The 25,355-nt window shown below is 35.6% G+C and overlaps 2 protein-coding genes across 3 annotated transcripts; both read left to right on the top strand.

Annotated features, from left to right (window-relative positions):
- Positions 1-5,101: 5,101 nt before the first annotated feature.
- LOC124399409 (solute carrier family 2, facilitated glucose transporter member 6-like) lies at positions 5,102-11,912 on the top strand. The gene is made up of 10 exons (XM_046870274.1): positions 5,102-5,270; positions 5,616-5,769; positions 5,997-6,203; positions 6,895-6,994; positions 7,185-7,396; positions 8,377-8,526; positions 8,626-8,734; positions 8,892-9,056; positions 10,798-10,943; positions 11,246-11,912. Exons 1-10 carry the CDS (start codon positions 5,203-5,205, stop codon positions 11,405-11,407), a joined length of 1,473 nt encoding a protein of 490 aa, XP_046726230.1. The 5' UTR covers positions 5,102-5,202; the 3' UTR covers positions 11,408-11,912.
- A 6,102-nt stretch (positions 11,913-18,014) lies between these two features.
- On the top strand, positions 18,015-24,899 carry LOC124400198 (solute carrier family 2, facilitated glucose transporter member 6-like). 2 transcript variants are annotated; one of them, XM_046871865.1, is made up of 10 exons: positions 18,015-18,110; positions 20,561-20,714; positions 20,898-21,104; positions 21,575-21,674; positions 21,874-22,085; positions 22,418-22,567; positions 22,674-22,782; positions 22,867-23,043; positions 24,292-24,437; positions 24,591-24,899. In XM_046871865.1, the coding sequence occupies exons 1-10, from the start codon at positions 18,067-18,069 to the stop codon at positions 24,750-24,752; spliced, it is 1,461 nt and encodes a 486-aa protein (XP_046727821.1). In that variant the 5' UTR covers positions 18,015-18,066; the 3' UTR covers positions 24,753-24,899. The 2 variants fall into 2 exon arrangements, with proteins under 2 accessions (XP_046727821.1, XP_046727820.1); XM_046871864.1 differs by having other exon boundaries at positions 22,415-22,567.
- Positions 24,900-25,355: the final 456 nt, after the last annotated feature.

Here is a 25,355-nt window from a genome sequence, read left to right as displayed (position 1 = left end):
GGTAGTTGGTGTGAAAGAGGCAGATGTAGAGGACAGGGGTATGGAGATGGATGATCCGCTGTGGCCACCCCCTAATGGGAGCAGCCGAAAGAAGAAGAAGAAGAATCATCATAAAATGTCACATTTCTAATGTATTTCAAATTGAACCACAATTGTTCCTGAACCGAATTGTTTTTCTTTTGTATGCAAAAATAAAAAAATTATTTCTCCCAAGTAAAAAGGATGAAAAACTTCATTCTAATTGCAGCAAACATTTTGACATCCAGTATCAGATAACTACGTTACATTTTCATTTCCAATCCAACAGCTGTTATAGTTAGAGCTGATATATTCAGATATTTTTGTTGTCATTTTGGATTTTTGCCAGAATTCGGATATAATGGCATCAAGTTTGACAACAGTTTTTCCCAGTTCACCACCTAACTACATGTGACGATTTCAAGGAATCTGTAATGCAGTGAAGTAATACAGATTTTTAATGGCAGAGGTGCAATCCGTCAAATACACACCTTTCTTTAAAATGAGCAAGAGCACTTGAAAGGCATCAGCTAGCACATCTGTGTTCATTAGATTGTTTTGTATCACTTTCAGGACACAGTGAATAACATTTTCAGGCAACTGTCCTCGCCATTATCTTCTTCTTTTTCTTTCGGCTGCTCCCGTTAGGAGAAACAACCCCCCTGTCCTCTACATCTGCCCCTTTCACATCAACTACCTGCATGTCTTCCCTCACCAATCCATAAACATCCTCCTTGGTCTTCCTCTTTTCCTCCTTCCTGGTGGCTCCATCATCAGCATTCTCCTACCGATATACCCCATGTCAATCCTCTGCACATGTCCAAACCATCTCAATTTTGCCTCCCTCACCTTGTCTCCAAAACGTCCTACATGCACTGTCCCTCTAATAAACTCGTTTCTAATCCTGTCCTATAAACTTTCCCTTTCACTCTTGCAGATAGCCTTCTATCACAAATCAACAGTCCTCGCCAGTATACTGTCCTAAAATAACAGACATGCTGTCTTATCCACCAGACTTGGAATAAAAACCATTACATAACTGTTAAGGCTTTTAAGAAAAGTATATGAAGATTGTTTACAGACTGACCTGCATTTAGAAGCAGTTGAATGAGCTGGAATGATTTCAGCTGAATGCAAGCGGACTCTGAGTGGCTCAGCATAGCAGAAAGTCACAGCTTCTACCACGTCCCCAATTCTACCCAAAACTTTTGTGTAAAAGATGCATTTTTAATGTAAGTTAATGGAATTTATATTCCTCTCCACACTTTTAGTATTCCTTCTTTAAATTAAAAATAAATGGATTACCCATTTGTTTCTCCTTCAGTAGGTATGACAAAATAGAAACTTGCATGGTTTCCACATCAGTATAATTCATTATAAACTCTATAATACAGAAAATATAATATAGTTAAAGGAAAACCCTTTTCATAAATGAACATCTCTCAAACAGCTGTACAAAACTACCATTTTTGTAGTGGCAACACTTTCTGTTTCATTTTCTCCCTACTTTAAATCTCTGTTAATTCAAGTCTCCTCTGTCATAACACAGTTAACAAATGGGATTGATGAAGGCGATCATTTCACTAAGAAAATCTAATCCAGCCTTTTGCATGCATTGGCTCAGTTTCCCAAGTTTGGCCAGTGTTAATGTGATGGTCAGGGGAGACATAATATGACACCTGTTCCACCCCAGATAGTCTTGCCAGTTCTGCTTTTAGACTGCTTTCTGGGAATGGTTGTGGAATTGTCAAAATTTGATCTCATGATTTCTGAAGGATAGAGTGAACAGTTCAAGTTTCTTAATACAAGTAACAATAATGCAAGTCACCAAGAAAAAGTAGTTCCTAAAGACACAATGATAAAATGAATGTACTAATGTATGTCTTTAATTTGACTTTTTTTGTCGTTGACTATTGAATTTGACTATTGTCGCAGTTTTTTGAATGAGTTTAGGATGTGTAGATTGATGTGTACATACCCAAAACACGGTCGATCCCTTCCTGGAATGGTGGCTCAGCTACTCCTTGAGGAAACTGAAACTCCTTAACTGAATGTGGTAAGGAACCACAAAGGATCAGACATTGTTTCACCAGAGGATCATTCACCAGCAACCCGCATTGACAAAAAAACGCAACTTTCCAGTCAGATTTCATTGCAAAATATACATTAAGTGATGCATTATACTGTATATAATGTTTTTTTTATTGTATATTCTGTAATATACAGTTATATAAGCTTTGAATTTAAACTAACAAGACATTTGCTCTATTTTTTGGATTGTGGCTTAACATCCATGCAGAGAGCCTGCGAAGATCTTTCCATGTGATAAGATCCAAAATGCTGAGATCTTTTCTCAATTGACTCAACTGGGACAAAGAGGCCTCATCCTGGAAATGCAGGATTAATTATGATCTGTTGTAAAACACCTGTAAAACCACAAATCTAGTGGCAAATCGGAGAGTTCACTTTTTAGTGAATGAGGAATTATGTGAATAAATAGCTTACAAACCAAAACAGAAAATACAGCCATTTGTTATTTGACAGTATATTTGACTAAAGACAAAAACAGTGCAATGTACATTGAGTATGTGACATATCAGCATATCCAGGAGGACACAGCCAAGTGTCCAAATGTCAGACTTCTCACTCCCCTAGAGCAGTTTCACACTCTCAGGGACCATCCAACACTTTTCACCGAGAAAGCCAGACAAACAATTGTATGTCAACATTTTAAGTACAACCTGGCAACCTCAAGAACAGTAAACAACTATTGACCACTAGATGGCAATGCATCTCTAAATCAGTGGTTCATAGCTGTTTCTTCAAGAGGCAAAATTGGAGTTTTTGGTGTAAAACTAATTTGGTGTGCAACCAATGGTCAGAGGTTCAAAAAATACTCTGCTCAATTAAAAGTACTGTTACTTCAATGAACTTTACTTAAGTACAAGTAAAGTTGCTGGTTTAAAAATCTACTCAGGTAAAAGTAAAAAGTAGCTCATTTAAAGTTGACTCGAGTCCATCACTCCATTTTTCTTTATTGCGAGTTTAGTGTGTTTGTTCTCCCACCAATCAATCATTCGGTGCAGTAGTGTCTCTTGCATGCAATGTTTTTCCACTTGCAATATTTTTATTTAGAATTTAGAATAAAAACACGCTTAAGTAAAATGACAGATTTTAAAATCTACTTTTAAAAGTAGAAGTTCACACACACACACACACACACAAAAAAAACTACTCAATTACAGTAACGCAAGCAAATAAAATCCTTTACTTTCCACCTCTGCCAATGGTGTACAAGTGTCGAATAAGCAACATGGCAACAGGCAAAATATTGGATGTCAGCCCCTTCTTTTTATTGTTTTTACAAGCTTATATTGTTTTATTGACTTTTTAAAAAATGCTTTTGTTGATTTGCTAGTGTATTACCTCTGTTCCCACTTGCAATCAAACCCCAGAAAACAAGTGAAAACTCTTACCCTTAACATGATTTTGTCACATAGTTATTGAAATGTCTTACTTTATTGTTGTACACAATGCAGGTGTAACTTACTCTCTTTGATTCGACGAACCTTTGCTCGATCTTGTGTGATAGTTGCTGTTGCAAAATCACATATGCGAAAGACAGAGTCGCCGCTCATCAGAATGTTGGATGGTTTCAGATTTCTGGACGTCGAAACACAACGATTTTAACAATAACTTGGTAAATCGGTATTATAATGTACACACGTTGTTGACACATCTATTAACCTGTGTAAAATGTTTCTGTCATGGAGGTAGGCCAGTGCATCCACCATTTGTCCCAAGAACATCTGTAAGCACTGTACGGCAAATACCACAGACATTGATAACACCGAAAGATAAAGAGAAGCCAAAAGACTAAATTGCTAGACATCTGGCAAATTTATAGCTAGATAAATAATATAAATGGTATCTTTCTTTGAGAGGCAATGACTAGTTTTGAGGGTGGTCAATGGTTCATCACCATTGAAATCAGGGACGATGATATCTATGTAAAAATGACTTAAAAAATCTGTCATATATCAATCAAATTATGTACACAACCCGAAATAACAACACCAACACCAGCAACTAGTATTACATGCTTGTTCCAGGATACAATCTACTCTCAGTAGCTGACGATGATCCATATTGATAAGACACAAAGCTTAGGAACAACACACACCTAACTGATTACAAATAAAAACAAAAAAGTTTTTGTCAAACAGTCTCTGGTATAGGGACATTGGTTAAGGGTTAAATTAGTTGGTTCTCTACCTCATGGCTTCGATTGGCTCTAGTTTTATCCAAACATTCCACCTAAGCATGTTAAATGTAATACAGAAATTATCCAGGTTCAAGAATGACTTAAAGCTGAATAAACCCCTTCACTGTGTTCTTTAAAACCTTCTTAAATGTGTAGTCCAAGCCAGAATGTCTGTCTTCTACAAAAAAAGTCAGGCTGAAGGACCCTGGACACATCACATCTACAACCTAAAAACAGGTGGACAAATGCGCCACTAGCCAGTTAACTTTTCAAACTTATTACAGTGCAATACAGGGTTACGCTATTTTTAATAATCAAATCTAATAAAATTCATAAAACAAACAAAAGATATTTAGAATTCTATCATACAGCAAATTAGACATTTCCCAGAATAACATTACCATATAATTGTCCATAATATTAAAGCTTTAGCTCTCTTGCTAGTTCTTCAAAGCAACATTTGTGAGGAGATACGGTTGTGTGTGTTGTGTTTTAGAGCACTTGGAGACAACAAGCATGCCAACACACACACACACACACACACACACACACACACACACACACACACACACACACACACACACACACACACACACACAACCACAACTGCTCATGCATACTGCATCAGCGCATACGCTCCCACTGTTCATAATGTATTCTAAGAATCATATATTGTGATTTATGAAGTTGCCACACACACAGCTTGCTTAGCAAAAAACACAAGGGCCGTGGTCACCTAATCCGTATTTTAGTAGCTGCTTCCTCAATTCCTTTTGTGCCTACATGTCAGTCTTGACAAGAAAAAGTCCAAGATTTCTTAAACAGACACATAGTCTCGGGTTCGGATTAGACAAAGATATATAAGCTGGTGTCAGAGAGCAAGTTAGACACAAAGTCAAGAGACAGCGACAGAGGAAGCCATGGCTTTAGAAAAGAGCGAAGCAACTCCATTACTGCTGAATAGAAAGAATAACCAGTATAAAACTAGGTAACTCTTCTCCCTCCCTCTTTCTCTCTCTTTCTCTCAGTCAAAAACTCTCTTTTTACTTGTACTTTTTTAATTATCTATTTAAAGTCTATAAGTTACATACAATTGTTGGAACTTTTGTGCATTTTTATAATGTGTCCTATTCATAGCAGTCCTATTCTACTATATCTATATATATATAGAGAGCATATCATAAACAATGTCATTTTTACAGGAATGGAACAAGGTTTTGATTGATATTATACTTAATTTTGTGATTTATTTATAACTTGGATATTCTATTGTATAGCTGTGTATTCACTATTTACTCATATTTTACATTGTATTTGTGCTGATTTCCAACAGAAATTGCTTGCTGTTTCTTGCAGCCTTTTCGGCTGTTCTAGGCAATTTAATTTTTGGATTTGCCATGGTATTTCCCTCTGCTGTGATTCCACAGCTTAAGATGGAAAACGATCCAAATCTGCCCATGGACGTTCATATGGTTTCCTGGTTTGGGGTAAGAGCAGCTTCTTCATTTTACACTGAATATCGCTCGATTCTAAACTGCATTGAAAATGATTTTATGAGCAATATATTAAGCGAAATCTGGCAAAATCTGGCCTTCAATGTTATTTTTTTTTTTTTATTATTTAGGCTTCAACTCTAACCACAATTCAGTTTTTGTACATGTGTGTGCACTTGTACAATACATTTGATTCTGATTCTGTTCTATTTCTTGAATAGTCTGTTTTTGCGATCGGAGCTATGGTAGGAGGCTTGAGTGCCATGGTGTTGAATGACAAAATTGGAAGAAAACACAGCATCATGATATCCGTAATTCCCTCCACGGCAGGATTTCTCATGATGGCCGCAGCGAATAAAGTGTGGTTGCTTCTCCTGGGTAGATTGCTCACAGGTGTCGCTGGAGGAATTACAGCCAGCTCCATTCCTGTAGGTATTTCCTCAGGCATGAATCAGATTCCATGTCTCAAATTTGCTGTTTCTTTTTTTCTTTTTTAAAACCAATCAAAGAAAGGGTATCCATGTTGCATTATTATGTACAGACAAATATAAAGTCTGAATGAGCTTAAGCAAATTTACCTGGAATAAATGGCCAAACTATGACAATCTGTTTATGGAAAAGGAAATAGAAACACAAACTAGAAGTATAACTGTAGGCAAAAGTGGTTCTACATTAGCATTTATATGTACTACTGTAAATACTGACCCAAGGGAGAGAATTGTAGAAGCATTTAAAATGTAAAACTTTTTTATAGAATTTATCTTTGTGTACCTCAAAGTAGAAATATTCTGTAAATCAAATAGTAAAAATCCCAATAAACTCCATTTCAGTTCTAGGTTTTACCACTACAAATAGAATACTTTCAATGGAATGAATACTTCTGCAAAAGAGTACAGACAAATACAAACAGATTTACATTAAAAAATAGTTATGTAATGTTTTCTAAGTTAAGAGGCATCAGGATAATAACTCAGATACTACAATAAACGTGCATGAAAATGATACACTTTCATCCACTCTGTAGCTGTGAATAGAACATAATGCCAAAGCTGGAATGACACCTTTCTTTTGGGAATATTTTTCTAAAGATAGGCCTTCATTATGCTTTTACCATTGCAGGTCTACGTGTCAGAGATTTCACATCCAGGTGTCAGAGGAGCTCTGGGATCTACTCCACAGATAATGGCTGTCTTTGGAAGTCTGGCACTCTATCTTCTTGGTAAGTGGCACACTTGTCACAGCAACACATTTCAGCTGTTTATTTTGAAGACCCAGTTGAATACATGCTGTAAGTTTGATTTTAGAAATTGATCAATAAGATTTGAGATGTTTATGGAAACCAAAAGAAAAATGCATGATATGTGAACAAACTACAGGATCTGTGTGGGATTTCCTTTCTTACCCCACAGGCTTGGTTCTGCCGTGGCGGTGGCTGGCTGTAGCTGGGGAAGTTCCTGTTCTGATTATGCTCTTTCTGCTGTGCTTCATGCCAAACTCCCCACGTTACCTCATCACCAATGACAAACGAGATGAGGCCATCAGAGCCCTTCAGTGGCTCAGGGGTCCTGATTCAAACTACATAACTGAACTCAATCAAATTGAGCGCAGTGTCAATTCACAGGTAAAATGAAACAGCCACATTACACTTTTATCAGATTCTTGTATCATTCTTGTATAATCAAAAAGCTCGAAACTACACTTCTTTATTAGATAGACAGATAGACAGATAGATAGATAGATAGATAGATAGATAGATAGATAGATAGATAGATAGATAGATAGATAGATAGATAGATAGATAGAACATAGTACAGGTACACAGCAACTAAATGCAGTTTATCACCTACCAGAAGTGCAAATAGTAGCAATTATGCAAAAAGTATATATATATATATATATATATATATATATATATATATATATATATATATATATATATATATATATATATATATACTTTTTAATAGTTTTGTATATAGTATTCCGCGATAAACGGAAAATCGCAATAAATGGACGCCACCCAAAAAACGGTATTTTATGTTCACAGCACTATACTGTATTAACATTTTACTTCATTTTATAATTAATAATTATATTTTTATTAATAAATGTAATTATTTCAAAGCAATCGAACCACGCTAAAGCAGGGAAATACTGTATATATGTTGAGAGTTTATATTAATGCAGGATGTGTGTAGAGAATGTTCAATAAAAAATATACACTATGGTATATGTACTATGTATGTACAAGATATGAGGAAAATGTACAGATGATATATAGATGACGATAAGGATTTACACCCCAATCTTTTTAAATGAACTGACTGCATAACAATGTGAAAGCCATCTTTTCTAAGAAAAATGCATCTTTTGTAACAGATTCTCCGTTGTGGCTTGTTTTGTCCAGAATGCATAGATGTAAAGCAGTTTATTTAGAACTTTATTTAGCACAAATGCTTAAAATGTATATACTGTTATCATTTAGTTCATTATTCAGATCATTGTGAAGAAAGAATTGTATATTGCGCTAAACATCAGGTCGTGTACCACAGGCATAGAGTAACTGAATAAACTTTTAACACAATTTAAACTTTCCAACAGTTTGTAATAACGAGGAAGGATCTTCAGAGTCCTTTTTTCTACAAACCCATTCTTATCTCAATGTTCATGAGATTCCTGCAGCAGATGACGGGTATTACACCCATCTTGGTTTATCTGCAGCCCATTTTTGAGGAAGCAGCTGTTTCACTGGTAAGTGCCTTCGACCAGCAATACCATCAGTATGGAGTGTCATCTGCCCATTTGCCCATTAAATGTGTCTTTTTAATGTGTCTTTTTAATGTAATCTAGGAACCCAAGTTCGATGCTGCAATCGTGGGATGTGTTAGACTGGTCTCTGTTATTATCGCGGCCAGTTTGATGGACAAAGCTGGCAGGAAAGCTTTGCTTTACACATCAGGTTTGTATTGAGCGACAAGTTTTTTCGTTACTTTCGATCAGTTTCTTGCATGCTCAGCACTTTCTGTAATGTTGCAGTTCTGCCATATAATTGCTTTGTGCATCAAAATATCATAATTCTTGTCTAGTATGCTAATTTGTGCCCTTTTTTATTTCAGCATTTATAATGTTTCTGGCCTCACTGACAATGTCCATATACACCCACAACCCACAGTGTGATCATGTAAACATTACTAGTGGGTACACACATGGAGTCATGAACAATTCTGCCCTTACCTCCAGCACAATTATCCCCCTCATCAGCATCATGTTCATTATATTTGGTAAGTGCGCGATGTAACGTTATTCATGTATTCTTTAGTTTATATAGAAGATGGCACAATAGAGCTGAAAACCATGACAACCATACAACCTAATATCAAAGTCTGAAAAGACTATTACTGAATATTCTCATTTCTCAGCCAAAATAACACAGACATACAGTGATTTATGTGATCTTATCATTAATACATAAAGCAGTCAGTTCGGTGTGATTAATAGCGCCCCTGACAGTAATCCTGTCTGCGAGGTTTATATTAATGCACTCGTTTTATATATCTAGCTTTCTTAAAAGGATTCTCCCATATCAGCACTTTAAAATAATCAGAAGGAAAATCCTGATCGTAAATTCCCATGGTTCTTTTGGTTTCTATTTCATTACAACACAAAAAGATATGCAATAGGAATGTCATCACGTGGTTGAAAACAGGAATTGTCCCCTGAATGGTATATCCAATAATCTAATGTGTTTTTCTTTGAGGGTTTAATTTCATGTGATATAAGAGGAATGACAAACCTAAGAGTGCATTGTTATAAAACAGTACCAACATTATTGTGTATTTAACTATAATAATAATAATCTTTAAATTAGCCTTCATAGATCATGAAAAATGTGGACAAAGTGATTTTCCTCATTAATAAATTGCAACGAAAATACACCTGCATTGACCAACATTTATAAACATATCCATGGCTATAAATAATTCTAGATAAAGTAGCAAAAGTTCATATAAAGATGAACATCGGTCTTCAGGTGGAAATATAGAATAATGTTTTTTTCTCAATTTTGAAGATTTTGCCAGCTAATAAGATGTTCATTAGGAACTCTAATTTTACTTACTGATCGTATGAATCTTCTTTGTCTTATCATTGTGAAGCATAATATACTTTATTGTTAACATATAGGTTAACATATATTACTTTTTAGTTATGGTAGTGTTATGTTCTATGCACCAGAAACACAAGATTGTATTATGAAACATTTGTTTCTCAATCTTTTCTGAATCAGAGAGATTTCACATTGTTCGGGTTTCATTTTGATGCATGAAGACATCAGCATTTGTCCATATGTTTGTCTTCTTAAATTATACTTCCTACCATGGAATGCAAGGTTTTATTTCAAATATTTTTTTAAAATCTGCTGATGGATGACCAACATTTTAGATTATTTTATTCCTCCTAATGCTGATGTGTTCTTACATCGCACCCAAAGCTCCACTGAAATGAACACAAACAGGAATCGGGTGGTACAGCAGCCTGCTAAGTGACAATATGAAACCAAAGAAAGAAGTTTTTATTAAGAATAAGCTCTAATTTATTTTTTATGTAAATCAAAGTGCAAGAATTGAGTGATTAAAATAAAAGGAAAGATTATTGCTCTTCTGTTATTACTCCTTCCCCTTTCCTGCAATCCTGACCTTTAATTGTGTAACCAAGAAGAAAAAAAGAAAAAGCTGTGAATAGAGTTGTATGAGACCTAAAGTATAAGCTACAATATGTGAAGAAAAACATATACACAGCACGTTCTTATGATTACCATGTACTTTTTAAATAATTTTCATGTTTTTCCACACATGAAATCATAAAAAATAAGTTTGTGTATCGATAAACAATGACAATGACTAGGCTTTGGTTTCCAATAACAGCAATTTTCAAACAGATGCTTTTTATCTATTAAACAAATGACACCACTTACTATTTTGCATTTGTTTTTTACGTTTGAATTTTATTTTATTTTCTGAGCAGGTTATGCAATGGGCTGGGGTCCGATCACATGGCTGCTAATGTCTGAGATCCTGCCAATGGCAGCACGTGGTGTTGCTTCAGGCCTGTGTGTCCTGGTAAGCTGGGCCACTGCTTTTGCTCTGACACAAGTCTTCATGCATGCCGTGGTAAGTTTGAAAAACTTTTGAATCTAAATTTGAAATGTTTTATTTAATGGTTACTGAAGCAAGAAGGACATTTACAGCTACTGAATAAAATGATATTTTGCATCATACTAGCATTTATAAATAAGATTGCCAATGCATTCTGATTTGATATATAATAAAAAGACAGATTGGAAGTCACTCAGTGAGAAAGAGTTTAAAAGATCATTTGTGGTGTCACATATGTAATGTCACTGGTTGTACTTCCTACTATTGTGCAAAGAATAGGATACAGTTCCCCCTTTACATATATTTCTCTCTTACAGGCAGCATATGGACTTTTTGCACCCTTTCTGTTCTTCTGTGTGATCTGCGTGATTAACATCATCTTCACAGCCAAGTGTGTGCCTGAAACTAAAGGGAGAACACTGGAAGAAATCGAGAATTATTTCAGAACAGGACGCACCTTCACCATTGCAGAGAGTTAGTTTTTAACATGTATAAGAAATCTTTAAATTAGCTGTGTGCACGTTGCACTTTTTGTATAATTTTTTATTTTTAAAGAAAGCCATCATACCATCATAATCTGTAAAAAAAAATATATAATATTTATACAGGCTACACAGTTAAAAAAAATATAAATAAGTCTAATCTAAATTAAGTCTAACTATGCTTCGATAGGAGGAGTCTGATTCGTGTTATAAATAGAGGATCATACCATATTGGTTCTATGGAGGTGCTCAATGCCTGATTTCACCTACAAAGAACTACTGTTTTTTTCCCCCCAATAAATTAATATATAACCTGATATGATGGTGCTGCAAAGAAAAGCATAAATCAAACTCCTCTGTGAGAGATTTAAGTTTCACTTTCCATGATCTATGATTGACACAGGAGCATCTTGGCAGCAGGGATATAAATATTTAGCAATGCCTGGGAATGTATTCTGTAAATGTCTTAAACTGTAAATAAATAATAATTTTTTCCACTGCATTGATGTTGCATTGTACTTAGAGCTTACACAACCAACAACACCCCCCAAACACACACACACACACACACACACACACACACACACACACACACACACACACACACACACACACATGATTTGACTATGTTGACTGTACACAGTTGACTATGGGCAAAACTTTAGGATTCTGATTTGATTGTCAATCTTAAAAAACACTAAATATATATGCACATTGTAACCCTCATCCTTAAAGTAAAAATAACATTTTTAAATAAGTTTTATTAAAATGCTGTTCGTGATACAGTGTTTGGTTGAAGAAACCATTCTCTCATCAGAGAATACCATTATAAACTTTCTCAGGTGCAACCAGTGTTTGACAGATCAAACACCATACTAATTGCCCCGCCTGACATCAATTGTAGTGTTTTTGACTGTTTCAAAATAAAACTAGCTGTTTCTTGAAGATTCCACTGTTAGTAGTGGATGGTACTGCAAAGAAATCACCATGGTTGGGAAAGTGCTTTTAAAAGGCCACCAGGATAAAATTGTTGAAAGGCACAAGATAGACAAAGGCTAAAAAAGTAGTACTGAGTACTGTTCAGAGCATCAATAAGAAATGGTACCACCAACACATTTCCTAGGTCAGGTCATCCATCCAAACTGGATAACTGAGCCTGGAGGACATTGATTATAGGAGCTACCAAGAAGCCAAAGGAAACATTGAAGGACTTACAAAGCTTTATGGCTGGGTCTGGTTGGTCTGTGCATGTGACAACTAACTCAGTATTCAGTGTCATGTTAAATCATACCAAGAAGACTCTGATGCCATCTGATAAAAGGTGCTTTGGTCTGAAGAGACCAAAATTGAACTTTTGATCTGATGTCCTAATACTATGTTTGACAAAAAAAAACACCCAAAGCACACCATACATGCAGTGAAGCATGGTGGTGGCACTATTATGTTCTAGGGGTGGGGACTGAGCAATTTGTCAGGATTCAAGAGAAAATAAATGTGCCATGTATATTCATGTACTTGAGAAAAACCTACGTCCCTCTTCTAGACTGTTGATGATGGGCATGTAACTTACCTTCCAACACAACGATAATCATAAAAATTCTGCCAAAAGAACAACACAATAGCTTTTGGATAGGACTAAACCTTTCTCAAAAACCCAAAACTATTATGCAAAGAAGAATGGGCAAATATTGATTTATTTGTGGTGTGGAAAACAGGTTTCGACATATCCAAAAAGATTAATGGATGTACAAATCCATATTATGGTAGAAAACACTCAGTTAAATAAAGAGTAAATGCAGTCCATCATTATTCAAGGAAATAAGGGTTAGTCAATAAGAACTATATGTATCATCAAATGCTATGATGAAAAAGGCTTCCCTGAGGACTGTCACAGGAAAGAAAGACCAAGAGCTACCTCTGCTGCATAGGATAAGATATTAGATTTATTAGCATCAGAAACCACTGATTTACATAAATGCTTCTTGCTGTTAAAGTAACAGACATATTTCAGCATCCACTGTTCAAAAGAGACTGCATTCATAGAAGAGTCAAGTCTTTATTTGCGCAGTACAAATATTGTTTCCGGTATGGATCGAGTAGAAACAGTGAAATTAGCTGGAGATTAAACAAACTTGCTGTCTGCTACTTATTATGTTTGTGAGGAAACTCAGATTTGAACTGTTCTGCACATAAAACAAGGATTTGGTACACATGTACACATACCGAAAGTCCTGTACAGAAACTGGTCAGTATGAATATGTGCGTAAAAAAAAAAAAAAAAAATGTTGGTTCCAATTATTCGCAGTCCAGATGGAATTACATGGTGTTGACTGTATGCTATGACTGTATGGTATGGAACTGTAGCTATGTTGGATCAGTATTTCACTAATATAAGTCTCCAACTGTCTGTACTCCGAAACAACCCCAGACCATTTAGCTTCCACCTCATGTTTAACTGTGGGGGTGCGGCATTCTGCTAAAATCTCTACACTTTCCTGTCTTACATAGGTTCTTCTGTTAAAATAATATTTTATTTATATATATATATATATATATATATATATATATATATATATATATATATATATATATATATATACACACACACACAGTGCAACCTTGATACTCGCAGGGGTTACATTCTATGACCCTTCGCAGGTAACAAAAAATTGCAAGGTTTTGACTCTCTCCTTTTGATGGTTCCTTTTTCAAGGGGAATTGTTCATGTACTGTACCCTAACCTATTGTTAACCCATTGTTAACAATAGCTTAAAAGGTTTTAAAGCTTTAATAAGACATAGTTTGCCAGCTGAGCACTATATCTAACATAGCTACAGAAATTATGCCTGAGAAGGACCTGTTCAGCACTGGGGGCAGCTCGGTTGTCATATCTGTAGAAGTGCTCTGAATATAATAGGCAGTTTTACCCACCTGGAACTACGTTTTTATTGTTTTGACATGCTAGAAAAGGTCAGCGATTAACAATAACATCTTGCCATCTTTGTGTGACATTATGGAGAACAAATATACAGAGGACAATGATATTCGCTTCAATTCTATTTCAGGGTTTTTGCACCCTCACAAAAAGTCAGTAACGTTTTCTTGTAGACTGGAGGATGTCAGACATAGTAAGCTTTATTTCCTATCACAACTACAATTATCCACTTTTCTTTTACCTTGCTTTCTTCTCTCAGTTTGTAGCGAATGACCTCTGCTCACTTGTGCAGGAACTATAGCATAAAAGTAACCATCTCAAATAGCAGTTTAAATTTGAAATCTATGGTTTTGCAGTAAAAGCCTTTCCAATTGACTGAAGAAAAGGGTTGGTAGCTGATTTCTACTCAATTACACAGAGGGCCACTGGACAAAAATGAAGCAGAACCAAATGAAAAAGGCCTGAAATATGTACTCATAGGATTTAGATGTTTGCTAGCAGTGGTTGTTATACGTAAAGTTGTGTAAAAAAATAAACCTGACAATGTGTGATGTTATTGGAAGATAAGACAAAGTGGGTTTATAAAGCAGATTTATAATAGATATAATAGGTCAGTATAAGCACCCTGAAAACAATTTCCTATTAAATCCCAGTATAGATCATAGACAGTATCACCAATTTTTTTCAGTTCAAAAAGTCATGGTCTGGCATAGTGGATTGCACTTTTTTCTCCAGAGAGTACATTTTGATGGGTTTCCCTGTGCTCTGGGGGTTTCCCCTTGGTACTCCAACTTCCTCCACCAGTCCAAATACATGTGCTGGAGGATGATTAGCATTTCCATATGCAGTCTCTCTCTCTCTCTCTCTCTCTCTCTCTCACACACACACACACACACACACACACACACACACACACACACACACACACACACACACAAAAATAATGAAAACACATTATTAAAAAATATATATATTTTAATGTTTACATAACAATACAATTGAATGTTCAAAGACTCACAGCTTTTATTTTTGTTTAACTAAGGAAACCTTTTTCTATTTGGACAAATGTTACATGTTTCTCTTAAAAGTGCAGAATTTACAAAAAGTAAAGCCTGCATATGGAAAAGTCTGGGAATGTAAAACTAAAAGCAAAATTTGTTCAAAACATTAGGGTACTTCACCTACTGCTTATTAGAATGTCATTAGATTTCTTAGAATTTCTTTATCAATATTACGTAATGTTAATGGGTTCACACCAAGATAGATTTAGAAAAGTAGACAAGTGGAGGTCTCTGTTTTGGATTATCAGTCAAAACTAAAGAATTTTGGGGTGATTTTTGAGACAAAACTTTACATTCGACTCTGATTTCCAGAATACAGTAACACATCCATTTTCAGAAAATTCAACAGAAATATTGCAAGACTGTGCCCCATCTCATCTTTTTTAGTTGCTGAAAAATTGATCAGTATTCTTATTTTTTCATAATTACTGTAATGCTTTTCTTGTTGTGGTTTTGAAATCTAATTCTTCTTCTTCTTATTTAGTTATTTTTTTAATTCCTATCTTGAAAAGCGCTTTGAGATGCAACTTTTAAAGGCGCTATATAAGATCAAGATTATTATTATTATTATTATTATTATTATTATTATTATTTAGATAAGATAAGATAAGATAAGATAAGATAAGATCAAATAAGATCAGATAAGATCAGATATACCTTTATTCATCCCACAGTGGGGAAATTTCTGTGTTACAGCAGCAAAGAAAAGAAATGTGCAAATATATAAAAGTAGAGACATAATACAAGCATATACATCATAGTGTATAAATACAAAAGAAAAAGAGACCACCAAAAAAGTATTTACACTTTCAAACATATTGCACATAGGTAATATTGCATATTGTCTTCTCAGCGGAAACAGTCTGCTCTGTCCTTTCTTGCAAATTGCTTAAGTATTATCTGTCCAGTCCAGTTTGCTGTTCAGATGAACACCCAGGTATTTGTAAGAGTGCACTCTCACAATGACCTTTTCCTGAATGTTCACTGATGATAATTAAGTTTTTTTGTGCCTACGGAAATCCACCACCAATTCTTTGATCTTCCCTGCGTTTATATGAAGGCAGCTCTATTGGCACCAGTACGCATAGTTCTGGATCAGTCTTTTGTACTCCCTGTCATCATCATCAGAGAACTTCTGCAGGTGACAGGTTGCTGACCTGAACATGAAGTCTGCAGTGTAGATGGTGAAGAGGAACGAAGGCAGAACCGTTCCCTGCGGGGCTCCAGTGTTGCGGACAAGCATTTCAGACTCACAGTCACGAGTCCTCACATACTATGGTCCGTCTGTGAGGTAGTCCAGTATTTAGGTAGACAGATGATGGTCCACTCCCATCTACACCAGCTTACCCCTCAGGAGCACAGATTGGATGGTGTTAAAAGCACTAGAAAAGTAAAAAAACATGATTCTCACTGTACTTCCAGTCTTTTCCAGGTGTTAAAAAACCCTATTTAGGAGGAATATCTTCTTAGTGTCTTCCACGCCAATGCCAGGCTGGTAGGCAAACTGAAGTGGATCCATTGATGGGCTCACCAGAGGTCGGAGATGAGTAATCACCAGCCTCTTCAATGTCTTCATCGGATGCAAGGTCAGTGCTACTGGTCTGTAGTCCCCAAAGTCTTCGGTACAGGTACCACACAGGATGTCTTCCACAGCTGTGGCACTCTTCCTAGCTTTAGGCTCAGACCAAACATGTGCAATATGCCGCACAGCTGGTCTGCACAGGTCTTAAGGAACCTGGAGCAGATGCTGTCTGGGCCTTATTATTATTTCAGAGTAGATCTCTCTGAAGCAAACTTATAACTGTGTATAGACATTACATACAGTAATGAGAAAGAGACAAGAAAGATGAGGGAGAAATATCACAGACACTGATAAGGGGTAGCGCCATGGTTAAGATGTTGGACTTGTGATCAGAAGGTTGTGAGTCCAAATCGCCAACACCACCAAGCTCCAAGGCACCATTGGGACCTTAAACAAGGCCCTCAGCCTGAACTGCTCAGCTGAGGTAGTCGTCGACCCCAACAAGTCTACATGATGCGCACTGGACATTGGATTTTTTTAAATGATTTATTTATTTTTTATTATATTTTTTTATTACTTAAAACAAAATATTGTATACAGTATTTCAATTATTTCGATTTATTTTAGTATATTTTATTGTTTATATGATAGTATTTATAGCTCTTACATCATTAGGAGATATGCGTAGTCAATAACGAACACAGTACTCATTTGTAAGGTGGGGAGCGTCTGTAGTTTGAAACAATAGTTAAAACAAAAAACAGACTTTAATAGCCAACCAATTAAAGGGGCACTTATATGATTATTTTAACCACGTAATCTTCTTTTATATAAAGCTTTTACCTCTGAATGATGACATTTTTTAATGCCACATTCGTGAAGAGAGATGTGTGTATACAGTATTTTGAACACACTTGGAGACGTCAAGCGTGCCTCTTAAACCTCTTAAACAATCAGCAGTCATTAACGTTAAAAGCGTGCGATTTTCTCAGTATTTTCTCACTTCCACCCACTCTTTTGTCTGTATACAGTACATGATGTCAGATGCATGTATAGTCTCGGTTTCACTTTAGATTATTCTATACCATGAAGCTGCCATGTAGACTGAAAGTCAGAGATTGAGGGCACACAGGACGCAATGGCAACAGAAACTACTCCATTACTGCAAAACAACCAAATAAGGTATATATCTATATATATAAATAGATATTCTGTCTAGTTCAATATATATTACTATTTCCAAAATGTTTATATTTTACGCATATTTGATAATAGTGAAAATTCTGTTTTTACTGGTTTTAGACTATTGTTTGCATTTGTTTATTCTATCATGTGCACAGTCCAGATATACACTGTTTTTAAAGTTTTTTTGTTGTATTTTTATGCTATTGGCTGGTATCTCTCTCTCTCTCTCTCTCTCTCTCTCTCTCTCTCTCTCTCTCTCTTCTACCTCTTTTCTTTGTAACCACTTACTGTATGTAGGTTGCAGTGTAGTGTTTGGATCTCTGGGAAAAAAGTGTTCAGTAAATAGGATGAATATTTGATAGTTTTAATCAGAACTTTACTGCATTTAGACCTGCATTTAAAGCAGTTATGCTGTTCTGGTTTAAATTTGTGGATAAAACCCAATGTGTATATTTGACATCCTCTTCAAGTGAAATTCATTGCTCACTTGAAAAAATTGCTTTAGAATTTACCATGAAACTGAATTGAATTGTTTTTGATATTTTTTAGTTTTGTCTTGGTTTTAAGAAAAGTTTTTTTAAAGATCAAGTGTTTTGTTAATGTTGTGGTTCACTCTTTTTGGGTCTCTAATTAATGTGGTTGGTTGGTTTGGGAGTGTGAACATTAATCAGTTTTAGTGAGAAGTAATCAATTTGGATTCCGTTCCATCAGTTTGTTATAATTACATTTTTCTATTGGTATGCAACAACTGGAGGGATCAGGTGTTCGTGGGCAGTACATTTGAATTTACTTGTATTATTTGTCAAACTTGGTGCCTCTATTTATGTGTGGAAATAACCTTTATTGACAGTATTTTTGTGTTTGTATTTTGCGTATTTAGAGTATTTATCATGGTATTGTTCTCGTTCAATGTGTATTTAACTGCCTGTGTATTTATAATCCTGAGTATTTTTCCTAAATGTGTATTATACTTTGTTTTGAGTAGTTTTTTTTATTTATTCTACATATATTTATATTACAGTGTAATTCAAGGCATTTGAAAATATGGAATTTAAAAAAATATATGTAGGTGTTATTTCTGCATGCTGAGAGCTTTCTGGCTATATACAATAAATACATTAAAATAAATACAATGCTAAAGATTGAACAAAAATAAAATCGAGGCTATTTTTTAATAGGAAGTCAGAAAGCACAAATATATAATATATAGACATATAGAAATACAGATTAAGTGGTACCACTTTTTTTTAGTTTAACAAGTCAAGTGCTGACTTTGTGGTTTGCACTGTTGTCTTGCACCTTCAGGCTTATGGTGGTGGAGGTTTTAATCCCACCCCTGATTTGTGTGTGTGAAATATGAAAGTTCTTCCTGTGTTTTGGGGGTTTCCATTGGGTACTCCAGCTTCCTCCACCAGTCCGAAGACATGTACTATGGGCTGATTAGAATTTCTAGATGCACTGTTTGTGTGATGAGTTGGAATTGTATCACCCACCCTATATCCTGAGTTCCTTGTGATCAAGCTCAATTACCCTGTGACCCTGTGTATCTTGAGGCTTGTGATGACCTGTACTATAAATTGAATTATGTATGGAGCAGAACTGGCGTGATAAGTCTTGTACCTTATTTTATTGTCTTTTTTTAGAGTTTTAAAATATTTTATTTGTAATGCTTTCTTTCCATGTGCAAAATGATGGGTTTCTTTTAAACGACAAGCAAACTGTGAGCTGAAAGGTTTCGGATAGGATGTTGGCATTTGACATAGAAAAAGCACTAGAAAGTGTGTCATGCTGAGGAAGTGTTTCTGCACAGAAGTAGTCCAAGAGATGACTTTCTGAACCTGCGGTTTGCAGTTCTCACAGTGTTCTTTCTTGTTTCTGGTTAGAACCTGTACATATCCATGCCATTTTAGGTAGCAAAGTTGCATGTGAATTTGGAGTGGTATTATTCCACTTCAATAACATTTTTATCCATGGGCTCAAATGTATCAATGTAAACTGAGCCTATATTCATTGTTCTGTTTTCTGAGATTATCTTAATCAATGATCTCCATTAAATCATTTTAAAAACAGAAGAGAGCCAAATTATTGAAAAATTAAATTTCCACCACATAAGGTTGATGGGTGCTACATGTTAGGTGAAAAATCAGTTACCTGTAAATTTATAGTTTTTAGTATTTACTTTTTTGTGTATAAGAGCATAATGCTCTTTGCTAATATTATGAACTTTCTATAGATCTGCATACTGTGTCACTGCAGTGTATTGTGTTGCCTGAAAGTCCTGAAAAATCTAGATTTGAGTTTGTACTAGATGCTCCATCTGTGACTTTTCACATTGTGTGATTTATTTTATTCAGCACTTTTCTATGTTATAGCTCAGATATCCTGTGGAATTGCAGATGACACTCTGTGTGTGGATTTTAATTTATGCTGTAAATCTTTTTTCTTAGAAATGGCCGGCTCTATCTTGCAGCCTTTTCAGCTGTTTTGGGCAGTTTTATTTTTGGATACGCCATGGTATTTCCCTCGGCTGCTATCCCACAGCTTCAGATAGATGATGATCCTAATCTTCACATGAATGTTGGTCAGATTTCCTGGTTTGGGGTAAGAGCAGTTCTAAAAACTGTTGGAAATGATTCTAGATGCAATACACATTAAATGTAAAAAGAAGACACTGTCTAATACAGTAACTTATTTTCTCTCTTATGGCTGCACAATAAATGTCATGCATACTATGTATAAAATACTAATAAAATTAACTCTGTTTCTTTTTTATTTGTTGAACAGTCTGTTTTTGCGATCGGCGCTATAGCAGGAGGCTTGAGTGCCATGGTGTTGAATGATAAAATTGGAAGGAAACACAGCATCATGATTTCTGTAATTCCCTCTACGGCAGGCTTTTTCGTGATGGCACTAGCTAAGGGATGGTTGTGGCTTCTCCTGGGCAGATTGTTCACAGGCATCGCTGCCGGCATTACAGCCAGCTCCATTCCTGTAGGTACACTTCTGTTCATGGTGATTCAAGTCTCAGATTCTTGTGTTGTTTCTTTTGAAATACTTCCTTAGCAAATACAAGCAGCTCCACAGAGGCTTGTATACCATGCTGAACCTTTCTGTTACAAAACAGAAATAATGGAATATTTTCCACTTCTAAATGGTTTATATATATGTAGAACTCGTAAACATTCCAAATCCAGTATCTTTTTTTTTTTTTAACAAAACAAAACAAAACAAAAATTATAATAAACAATACAAAATTAAATTGGAGCATCATAACAAATTCCATAACAAAAGTATGCATTCAGAAATATTGCAATATTTAACTAAGCATTCAATTCACTTATTAATTGCATCTATAAAACATATATAAACAATAGATAATTCTATAAACTTCTCCATTTGGTCCTTACAAATTGTATATTGGGAGTTTTTAAATGAACAACTATTGTGCTCTATGGTTGCAGGTCTATGTGTCTGAGATTTCACATCCAGGTGTTAGAGGATTCCTGGGATCCAGCTCTCAGACCATGACTGTCATTGGAGGTCTGGTACTCTACGCTCTTGGTTAGTATTTTTTTTAGCATTTCGGTGTACAGAATTTTCTTACATATGAGTATAATGTTCTGGGCATTGTAGTGTTCACAATCTGGTAGAGCAAGTGTTAAAAATAAGACTCTACCAGGATTATGAATACTACCCTCATCATTTTGTGATACCTTTGCCTGTCCAGGATCTAAGTGGAATTTCCTTTCTTGCACAACAGGCTTGGTTTTGCCATGGCGGTGGCTGGCTGTAGCTGGAGAAGTTCCTGGTCTGATTATGCTCTTCCTCCTGTGCTTCATGCCAAACTCCCCACGCTTCCTCCTTACCAAAGACAAAGATGACGAGGCTAAAAGAGCACTTCAATGGCTCAGAGGCCCTGATACAGACTACGAAAGTGAATTTCAGCGAATTAAACACAGTGTCATTTCCCAGGTAAAAAACTAACAGTTATTAATATATAATATATGAACAATAATTTATATGGTAAAACCTACTGCATACTGTAGGAAGTATGTCATCTTACAGCTCCAGGGTTTTTGGATTCATCCTGAGCTCAGGATTTTCCTATATTCTTTCCATAGACTTCCCTGCTTATTTATCCATAGCTTAAGCTCATTTTAATTAATTGAATCATTAAAATATAAATGTTGATGACGTACACTTATGCTTCATAAAGCAGTATATATTTCTTATTTTCTGGGAGCTTTAGATGAATACCCCTAGGGTTAACAGGTAATTAACAAAATGTAATCCTGTTTTAGCAGGGCGGAATGCGCTGTTCGGATTTTACGAAGTCATTCTACCTCAAACCAATCTTGATCTCTGTGTTTATGAGAATCCTGCAGCAAATGACAGGTATTACACCCATCTTGATTTATATGGAGCCAATCTTTGAGAAAACAGCAGTTTCACTGGTGAGTCACATACAAAAACAACTAAAACAAAAGACACTTGTGTCTATATTAATATTTGCCCACTGAGCTAATGTCTTGTTGTTATATTTTCCCAATACTATTCAAGGAACCCAAGGTTGATGCAGCCATAGTGGGTTTTGTTAGATTGTTCCCTGTTCTGATTGCAGCCTGTATAATGGACAAAACTGGCAGGAAATCTCTGCTCCATGCATCAGGTTTGCGTGAACCAGTCAAAACATCACTGTAATCAAAATACTTATAATAATCCAAATAATAACATATTCACTATACCTTTTCAGCATTTATAATGTATCTGTCCATGATGGTACTGGGAGTATATACCCACAAAACACCATGCAATAGGAATGTAACCGGTGAAGCCTTGTCTGCAAAAGAGCCATTCGGTGCCATGAGTGGCTTTGAGTTAAGCTCTGGCACACTTATCCCTCTCATGAGCATCATTTTTACAGTTCTAGGTGAGTTTCCCAACAGAAATGAAATGTTACACCACAGCCTGACCATAAAACCCACAATCAAGGGTTTGTATATAATCAAATAAACACAACCGGAGTGTGACATTTCTTTAATACCACAACAATTTAAATATAGTTTAAATAGCTTTGTTGAACTTGTTTTCACTATAGCTACAGATTCCTGTTCTGAAGGTGCTTTGAGATGGTTTTCTGTTTATCATGCCTTTTTTCAATTAGTGTTTTTAGACTTCCTATCAACTCATCAGACCTCTCTCAGAAATAAGGAGCTTCCACATATAGAATTGTGGTTTCTAAGGACTTTTTTTCTGAGTAAACTGTGCAGACAGTTTGCAAAATGGATGAAGATACCACAAAATCAGGCAACAACCATGTTACATTTAAAGCATTTGGCAAACGGACTTATCCAGAGCTACTTAGACTTATTTGAACAGTCGGTTGAGGCGGCCTTGCTCTTGGGACCAACAATAGCAACTGGTTGGTGCTGGGATATGAACTCACAACCTTCTAATCAGAAGTTCAACATCTTAACCACTGAGCCACCACTTTCCATTCAAATTTTTAATATGAACGTTAAGTGTCTTAACTGATCTATTGGTGACCACCAATATACTTGGATAACGCTAATATATAAACTATGTGTGGGAAAAAAATTCTGTAGGAGGTCACATGCTACTTAAACAGTATGGGGAAGTGCTAGCTCGGTGGTTAAGGCTCTGGGTTTAAATCCCAGCATTGCCAAGTTGTCACTTTTGAGCCCTTGAACAGGTGTCTTATCCCTCTGTGCTGTATTATGGCTGACTCTGCCTTCTGACCTCAGTTTCCTAACAACACTGGGATATGCAAAGAAAGTATTTCACCGTGCTGCAATGTACATGTGACAAGTAAAAAGAACCTTGAATTCCTTGAGAAGAAAATATCAATAACAAATAACAACAGCCTCTCAGCAAAAGCAAGAAACCATGAAATGCAAAGCTGTGCCCTGTAGACCCTTCTGCAGGTTTACATCTGACTTTTCAAAGCACTGACACTGGAGACTCTTGATCTAAACAATTTAGTTAAAAAAAATCTGTTAATTTTGAGTGTCCACATTAGAGATCAGTGTGTAAATAACTAATGAAACAACAGTCAAAGTCAAAGAACATTTGCATTCATTTTAACCTTGGCCAATCAGATTCATGAATTCAAGGTTCATGGTGTAAGTGAAGTTCTAATTGTATTTCTTCTGAGCAGGTTATGCTGTAGGCTGGGGTCCTATCACATGGCTGTTGATGTCAGAGATCCTGCCAGTGAAAGTGCGTGGCATTGTTTCAGGCGTCTGTGTGGTGGCCAGTTATGTCACAGCTTTTCTGCTGACACAGTTCTTCATGCAGGCAGTGGTAAATTTGTCATTAAGCTCAATAAAGCAAGCACGGAAAACTATTCATTTTAATTATACGTGTTAAGAAAAGATCATTGTTCAGTCTGTTACACAATGTGTCATAGCATGCGCCTTCTAGTATAAATTATTATTTTTTCCTTCCCTCTCCCAGGAAGCATTCGGACTCTACGTTCCATTTCTGTTCTTCTCTGCTATCTGTGTATTGAACATCATTTTCACTGCCAAGTGTGTGCCTGAAACGAAAGGAAAAACGTTAGAGGAGATTGAGAACTATTTCAGAAATGGAAACACTGTCACCATTGCTGAGAGATAATCTTTACTTTGAACAAGCCAAGATATTTAAGTAATGTTTTCTTTTTAAAAGAGAAAAAACACTCAATAAATGATATGCTGGAAAAATGTCAAGTAGTTCTATGCAAGTATGTTGCATAGTTTCTATTTAATTGTATAAACAAAAGAAATTCAGGAACATTTGACAATTTCTTTCAATAAATAAAACCCTTTACGATCTGTTACTTTTATGTTTCATTTATTCATACATGTTACTTGATAATGTTACTTTTATGATCTTTTAATACATAAGGTGAACATATTTATTTTTTTGCAAGGTCTTGTAATTATTCAACTGCCAAAAAACTATGAAAGAACTTAAATTTCACATGTCTTTAGAAACAATTAAACTACAACAACATCATTCTGTTTAATCAGTGATGGACAATGAAGTCAATATAATTAGTTACTGTTCTTAAATAGTTTCTATGTATTTCTGTTTGGGGAGACTTTTACTTTAACTTCACTACATTTCAAGGTCAAATATCTAACTTTTTTACTTAACTACATTTTGCAAAATTAGTTGTTTATTTTTTTTTGTGAGTGAATAAAAACGTAAATGGTCAAACATGCAGCAATCCACCAA

Source organism: Silurus meridionalis, chromosome 17 (genome assembly GCF_014805685.1).
Source record: "Silurus meridionalis isolate SWU-2019-XX chromosome 17, ASM1480568v1, whole genome shotgun sequence".
Classification (NCBI taxonomy): Eukaryota; Metazoa; Chordata; class Actinopteri; order Siluriformes; family Siluridae; genus Silurus; species Silurus meridionalis.
This window is presented reverse-complemented; position numbering and strand designations above follow the sequence as displayed.

What these genes read in the sequence shown, in the direction of transcription:
- LOC124399409 (XM_046870274.1), top strand. Translation starts at nt 5,203, where the DNA reads ATGGCTTTAGAAAAGAGCGAAGCAACTCCATTACTGCTGAATAGAAAG. An exon ending in TCTGGCACTCTATCTTCTTG is followed by an intron (nt 6,995 to 7,184) that starts GTAAGTGGCACA and finishes CTTACCCCACAG; the next exon opens with GCTTGGTTCTGCCGTGGCGG. An exon ending in AGCTTTGCTTTACACATCAG is followed by an intron (nt 8,735 to 8,891) that starts GTTTGTATTGAG and finishes TTTTTATTTCAG; the next exon opens with CATTTATAATGTTTCTGGCC.
- LOC124400198 (XM_046871864.1), top strand. Translation starts at nt 18,067, where the DNA reads ATGGCAACAGAAACTACTCCATTACTGCAAAACAACCAAATAAG. An exon ending in AGAAAACAGCAGTTTCACTG is followed by an intron (nt 22,568 to 22,673) that starts GTGAGTCACATA and finishes ATACTATTCAAG; the next exon opens with GAACCCAAGGTTGATGCAGC. An exon ending in CATCATTTTTACAGTTCTAG is followed by an intron (nt 23,044 to 24,291) that starts GTGAGTTTCCCA and finishes TCTTCTGAGCAG; the next exon opens with GTTATGCTGTAGGCTGGGGT.